Raw genomic sequence first — 7,522 nt, forward strand, 5'->3', positions numbered from 1 at the left:
TAAATAATATTAAGTTGCATTTTTTACATTTAGTTCAAATAGTTTTTTTACACCATGTGTAGAATATGTGTATTTCACTCTAGAATATACTGATGTCTTTATCATTTCTTATTTCGAAAAAGAGCTTTATGTCTTCGGCATAGATTAGCAATTTTATTTTTTTGATAATGAAGGAAATGTCGTTTACAAGAGGTTCCAAATGAGAGCCTTGAGGGACTCCTGAGGTGACTTGAATTGGGGTAGATTTCTTTCCGTTGAATTTAATTATTTGTTGGTGGTTAGTTAAACATGATTCAAGCCATTTCAGGACTCCTGGCTCAGTTCAATTTTTTTCAGATTGAAGAGTGGCATTGGTATGTCAATTCGGTCAAATGCCTTGCTCAAGTCCGTATATTGGGCTTCTACGTGGTTTCCATTATCCATTGCATTTATTGGATAGTCTATAAATTCAAGTAAATTTGTCGAGGTTGAGCGACCCTTGAAAAAGCCATGTTGCATGTCAGTAATTCTATTTTTGGTTTGAAAAAATAATGTTTCTTTTACAATTGCCTCGATAAGCTTCGGAAAGCAAGAGATAATAGCTATTCTAAAATGAGCTTTTCCACATTTTTGGGAAGTTTCCAGATTCCACTGACATATTTAGAATCCAAAACAATGGAGCAGTGAGTTCCATTGCTAGACTTTTTAAAAAATACTCGAGGAATTCCTTCCGTCAGATCCAGGACCTTTTTAAGCGTTTAATTTTTTAAAGCCAGCAAAATATCCTGCACTTGAAGTGGATTGACACCAATGTCCCTTGAAAATTCTGGAAAAAATGCAAAATAATAGCGGTCGTGATCTTCTTCGGAAAATGTCGTATTGATTTTTTGAAAAAATAGCAAAGATATTACAATTTTTCCGAGGTATACCTGACACGTTCGTCAAGATGCATTATTGATGGAAAATTGTCAGATTTTAATTTGGTTTTTATGTAATTGAAGAAGTTCTTTGGACAGGACTTTATTTCATGTTTAGTTTTTGAATTCAATTCTTCAAATTCATTACTGATGGCTAATTCCAGTTGATCGCATATGTGTTTTTTTTTATGTTTTTTATTTGTCTGTTCTACCAGACTTAATTTTTTGTGCTTCTGTAGTCTTTTTTTCTTCAAAGGTTTTTCTTCCAAAATTATTAAATTAAAAACCACGTGTAATTTTGATTTTTTAAAAGATTAATATAATTTACATTTTCGGTATGAGAATCATTAAACAAATCTAAAGACGACCTGAATCATTCTGGAGAGGGGCCAGGCACCCTAAGTATCCCCATTAGCTACGGTAATGCTCATGAGAATACCACTAACCACCCAGTTCCAAAAATTCAAAACAATTAATTTGTTTAGTGTCAAATGAACTTATTTTAAAATTATTAAAATTATTGCGCATTTTGATCCAAAGAAGACTCCTGCGCTAGAAATAATCCCTCGTAATTATTCAAATAGGCATTCTAGCGGTGAATGAAGTTTGAAAATCATTAATTTTATTTGGCCTGGACTGAGTGAAAAAAAAATGATTACTTTGGTGCAAAATAAGCAATATGTAATACAACCACTTTTGTCACACACTTTTATCTTAAGCTAGAATCTAGGAAAAAGTCATCTACATTTCAGTGCTCTGAAACCAACACACATGCAAGCATAACTGATGACTCAGAATTAAATTCAGTTGATTAAAACTAAGATATGATGTAATGTAAGATATGTGTTCGTGGAGCATATTTTTCCGTCTAGGAACACTTAACATAACATAACATTATTGTTAACATTTCACGTCAAATTCAAATTACGACACGTTTTACACGATTATTTGATTACGGTGTATCGCCATTATAAGGAATCACTCTGGTTTGATCGCGCATTTTGTTGATTTTGACTATGCCCAACCCAATTGCAGTAATCAGAACGAATGTCACAGGAGCCAATAGTATATAATGATACTCAAACATTTCCATACCCAGCTGTTCCATTTGTTTTGTTGTATTCTGCACCAGGCAGTCTGCATAGTAGGAGCAGTTAGGTTCCTTGTAGCAATCCGATTTCTGCTCCGGGTAAATCCACCATTGTCGGTTTAGTCCCAGGATTTGCTCAAACATATCGATCCCGATGTTCAAAACTTCCATCTTACGCTCTTTGGTACTGTCAACGTTCACCAAGATCCATGCTGCGAATTCCGTGCTTGAAAACTCCATGTTTTCTCTGCATCCGTAAGCCAAAATGTAATCATTTTGACTATAGATAAATAAATCGAAATTCAACCATTTGTCCACCTCGTTACACGTTTGCGAATAAGGATTGTTAGCTATGGCGACCCTCCATTTATTGTCCTCTCTAGAGATGGTCATACTTGGACAAACTAGCAATAGATTTTCAATCGGTACGACATATAAATCACCGAAAGCTTGTTGCTCCTTTCGGCAGTAGAATCTAAATCGCACGCAGCTCATCGGTCCATACGGAATGTGAAAAAGATTGATGGTATTTCCTGCAGCAGGGATTTGTGCAACTGCCTCCAACTCCCAATATAAAACGTTAAAATCACAATCGGCACCAGATAAACCTTGTTCAACGATTGGTTCTGGGCAAAATCTTTGGTTGACGATCACTGCCCAAACTAATCTCAATGAAATAGCCAGTGAGATGATATGAATCGACGTTGCGTTCATTCTGATTGCGATGGCAACGAATAGTGACTACTGTACCGGTTGAGAAGGTTATATTTATTGTTAATATTGTGGGAGTAAAGTCAGCTGCGAGCAGTCGTGAATAGCTTTGGAAATGTTTTTTTGGATATTAAACCGCAATCATCATTAGCCATATGACTCGAGTTTCAAAACAAAACACGTAGCTTTCGTCTGTAGATCATTTTTCTTAGGGTCTTCCATTAGGCAAGTCAGTACAAGCGTAACGTAAGACCATGTTGGAAGTGGTGGAATAGATTCCTGTTCCCGTTGAGGATCATTTAGTAGGGTGAGTGCATCAATTTTGGCCATATTTTCTATTTTGTGTATGCATACCCCGATGAATATGATTTGAATCAATAATCCCAACATAACTCAAGATCTAATTCAGTGCTTTCCTGATTTTGTCAGCTCCCGATTTTGTCTATTTTCCCGATTTTATCAGCCTGCAGATTTCACTAAATTTTTCAGTTGTTAAACATGAATTCTCAAACTTTTCGATCTAAATTAATTTTATTCTTATGCTTTGCTTATGCGTTATCTGCAGAGTCAAAAAATCTATGACTGCCGTCATAGACAGTCAAAGTGTGATTCATAGAAAGCAAAATTTACAGGTTTTATGTTTCCAACGCATACTTTGTAACCTCTTCTTGTAAGTTACAAGTAAAACATGCCATCATACCATCTTTTGGTTTTATTATTCCGAAAAACATTATTTTAGCTGAAATGAGTCTTTGCAACCTTGAGTTAAACTGATATTCATAAATTAAAACATCTATAAAATTTACGAAAAGTAAATTCATTCCATTCTTTTGCGATGTATGCTTAATTTGTAGTCGATGATTTAAAGAAGTGTGTCATCTTTTGGACAAATTATAATTTTAGAAAGAAATCAGTAGGGTAAATGCCGGCTTCAGCACCTATTGAATGTAGTCGGGAACCAAAATTCAAACGTTAGTTTCATTGTATTTTCCCATCAAACACTTCCCTGAATGTATTCAAACAATTGCTTAGGCTTTTAGCTTTAAGCTGATTATATTTGTATGACTGTGCAAACGCAATTTGTCAGTTTTTTTAATGAAACATACGCACAACAAAATGTGGTTGAATAAGATTTGCTGATAATAGAACAGTTGGTTAACACGCAATTCAAATGCTGGCAATAAGCACACTCACCTGAGAAGTTTTGAGCGTTGTAAAAACGCTTTTAAACTGTTTTGAATAATTTTGTCGATTGGAATGGATAGAGAAGCAAGCAGCAGATACATTTCAACAAACAAACCCGTCATATGTGTGCGTGACGCTGAGAAAAAGCTTATAGAAGCATGGACGCTGCTTAGATTGTCGAGAATACGTAAATTCCCTTATGTCAATATAAGGGAAATGTCTCTAATGTTGGCCTATGAATCTAAGATTGGGCCCATCGCTAAAAATCTGCTATTTATCAATTTTATCTAGATGAACGCGTTATTGGGACGTTACTAATGGATATTTTTGGTTGCTATTGAAAATTTAGTCGATTGCTGAATTTATGTATGGGCCCAAATTAGGGACACTTAAGCCGACATTACCTGCATTTCCCCTATGATTTCATTTTCAGGAATTCAAGCGTAACTATTCAAATCAACGTATCTGATTTTGTAAACAATCACTTCAATCGGCGATTTGTGGCAACTGCTAGCTCACTCACAGAAACTAACAACACCAGCTAGTAGGGGAAAGATTCCCCTACCTGGTGACAGTGTTTGCGTGGGTGAGTTAGCAGTTAAGACAAATCATCGATTGAATTGATTGTTTACAAAAGCAGATACGTCGATTTGAATAGTTACGCTTGAATTATTTATTAAAACCTCCAGATGACGACAAGCAGAATCCGTTACCCGGAAAAGTATCTGAGGAAAAGCTATTGTTGTTTTTCTACAAGTGGGTATTTTATCCCAGGGGTGCATTATGGGCTGTTCTCCCCTACTTAGCTGGAATGTAATGTTGAAAAAGCAATAATGGAGGGAAATAAGGAAAAGTTCAGAAAGAAGAAAGATGCAGGAGCTGAAAAAAGTAAGCAGAAAGCAGTCACCTCCCGGGAAGAAATGAACTCAAATACAGAAGCCCCATGTTTTTTTCTTTTTAAAAATCTCTGTATTAAGCTTTATAAACATTTGAGTCTAAACAAACAGTTATTTTGCTCTTGACTCTCATGACTCTTAAAAGTTTTTTACATTCTTGTGACACAAAAGTAAATTTTATTGGAATTATAAACCAGCACAGACATCAGAACTGTGTTGGTTTTTTTGTGCTTTCTTCACTTTGCCTGTTGCTTACTATTAAATAATAATGTGTTTAAAAAAATATGGTTCATTTCTACGAGATGACATTACTTGACGATAGATAGGAAGTGTAACTACATTTGTAACTACGGAATGTTCAGCTCCCAGTAAACAAATAAATTGAGTGAGTACACAGCACCCAGGTTAGTTCAGTTTCTTCGCCTACAACACCTCAAACAAATGATGATCTAAATAGTGTTTGCTTAAACTTTATTTCAAGCATTAAAAATATGCAATAAATACAAGTAATTTCGTTTTCAAGTCATGGTAAATCCTAATGCACAGAAATACCTGGATTGTATCATTTACTGAGAAATGGAGTGACGTTCCCCTAGGATTAGAAGCACTTGCGATGTACAATGCTGGGACCTGAATCATCATATTCCTGCTTTGAAATCCACATCGACTGGAAGGTAGAGAGAGATGCCAGGATGGATCCACCGATCCAGACGGAGTATTTACGCTCTGGTGGGGCAATGATCTTGATCTTAATGGTGGTCGGTGCAACGGCAGTGATTTCCTTCTGCATGCGATCAGCAATACCTAAAACAATACACGCAATGAAAGATATTTCCCCACAATCGAAATCAGCCCGTCAAGTACCTGGATACATGGTGGTACCACCAGATAAGACAATGTTGGCGTACAAATCCTTACGGATGTCAACGTCGCAACGCATGATGGCGTTGTACACGGTTTCATGTACTCCGTTTGTTTCCATACCAAGGAAGGATGGCTGGAAGAGGGCTTCTGGGCAACGGAAACGTTCAGCACCAATGGTTATGACCTGACCGTCGGGAAGTTCATAAGACTTCTCCAGTGACGAAGATGCCGATGCAGTTACAGATTCCTGATCATAATCCAGGGCGACGTAGCACAGCTTTTCCTTGATGTCGCGAACGATTTCACGCTCGGCAGTAGTGGTGAAAGAGTATCCTCGCTCAGTCATAATTTTCATCAAGTAATCGGTAAGATCACGTCCAGCCATATCCAGACGGAGGATGGCATGCGGCAATGCAAAACCCTCAAATATCGGAACACAGTGAGAAACACCATCGCCGGAATCAGACACGATACCAGTCGTACGCCCAGAAGCATACAGAGACAAAACAGCTTGGATGGCCACGTACACGGCTGGCGAGTTGAAGGTCTCAAAAATAATCTGCGCCATACGTTCACGATTGGCCTTGGGGTTCAGTGGAGCTTCAGTCAGCAGAATAGGATGCTCCTCTGGGGCTACGCGTAGCTCATTGTAGAATGTGTGGTGCCAAATCTTTTCCATATCATCCCAGTTTGTGATGATACCGTGCTCAATTGGGTACTTCAAGGTGAGGATACCACGCTTCGATTGAGCTTCATCACCGACATACGAGTCCTTCTGGCCCATACCGACCATCACACCCTGGTGGCGTGGGCGACCGACGATAGACGGGAAGACGGCACGCGGGGCATCATCACCCGCGAAACCAGCCTTGCACATTCCAGATCCATTGTCAACAACAAGCGCCCCTGCATCGTCGTCACACATTTTGCCTTCTGCACTATATGCACCGTTTATGCACTGAGAATCGTGTTATCGCAACCAGAAACTGTCGCGGCCGAGAAAAGACTGATCAGACCTGGGAATAGTGTCCCCGTTTGGTTGGCCCCATATTATTAGCCAAAATTACCAATACCCGTTTACGCCCACTGAGCCTGCGTGGTAAGATGATAAAATTTCACTATTGCTTCGGCTTGTCACAAGCAATTTTATGTCTTTTTGTTGTGAAGGTTCGTTCTGAAAGGGAAAATGCAAAACGATTTTCCCCAACGCGCCGTCGTTGGTAGATGATAAAAATAATTATTTTATTAATTCTAGCAAGTATGTGGTAACTCGAATTGCTGTCTTAGCCTCTACAGTAATGGGTCGGCTAGTGCGCATAGCTATTTTGAGCACGAAGAGATGCTTATACCTTCTCGGTGTGTCTTTTGTCGACGACCAGAATGCCTAGGAATATTTCCCATGCGTGCATTCGATCTACCAGTACGACGATGACCACGAATGAATACTGAGCGTTTTGAAGTGACATCGAATATTTTGCAGTCGAAGTTGATTCAACAATTTCAAACAGCATTTATGTTACGAATTGCAAGCGTATCGTCAAATTATGATGACTATAGAGTAGGGTGGCCCAAAATTACACTTTGTCATGAAGCTTTCAGAACCACCAAATAGTGGCTTTCATAAGGAGGCCAGTCTGCACAACATAGCTTAGAAGTAATGCTCGTTTGAGATTTATCAAAGTGGATTTATGTAGGGGAGAACAGTACATAACGCACCCCCGGGGTAAGAAACACTTTTTCATTTTATTTTGAGTTTTTCTTGGAATTTTTAATCCAATTCTAGGATTTATCATGCAGGATTTTGAGTTCAGATGCTATGCTAGAAGTGCTGCTTGATAAGACAACAAAAAATTTACGTAAAAGCCATGAAAAACACAAAT

At 38.2% G+C, this 7,522-nt stretch overlaps 1 protein-coding gene across 1 annotated transcript; it reads right to left on the reverse strand.

The window, feature by feature from the left end:
* Positions 1–5,228: 5,228 nt before the first annotated feature.
* LOC135707027 (actin, indirect flight muscle-like) lies at positions 5,229–6,657 on the reverse strand. Its single transcript, XM_065228749.1, has 2 exons — positions 5,643–6,657; positions 5,229–5,582 (listed from the first exon to the last, which is right to left on the reverse strand). Exons 1-2 carry the CDS (start codon positions 6,565–6,567, stop codon positions 5,377–5,379), a joined length of 1,131 nt encoding a protein of 376 aa, XP_065084821.1. The 5' UTR covers positions 6,568–6,657; the 3' UTR covers positions 5,229–5,376.
* Positions 6,658–7,522: the final 865 nt, after the last annotated feature.

Source organism: Ochlerotatus camptorhynchus, unplaced genomic scaffold (genome assembly GCF_037179485.1).
Source record: "Ochlerotatus camptorhynchus isolate MF236.1 unplaced genomic scaffold, CSIRO-AGI_Acam_v1.1 ptg000302l, whole genome shotgun sequence".
Classification (NCBI taxonomy): Eukaryota; Metazoa; Arthropoda; class Insecta; order Diptera; family Culicidae; genus Ochlerotatus; species Ochlerotatus camptorhynchus.

What these genes read in the sequence shown, in the direction of transcription:
- LOC135707027 (XM_065228749.1), bottom strand. Translation starts at nt 6,567, where the DNA reads ATGTGTGACGACGATGCAGGGGCGCTTGTTGTTGACAATGGATCTGGA. An exon ending in TGGTACCACCATGTATCCAG is followed by an intron (nt 5,583 to 5,642) that starts GTACTTGACGGG and finishes GTATTGTTTTAG; the next exon opens with GTATTGCTGATCGCATGCAG.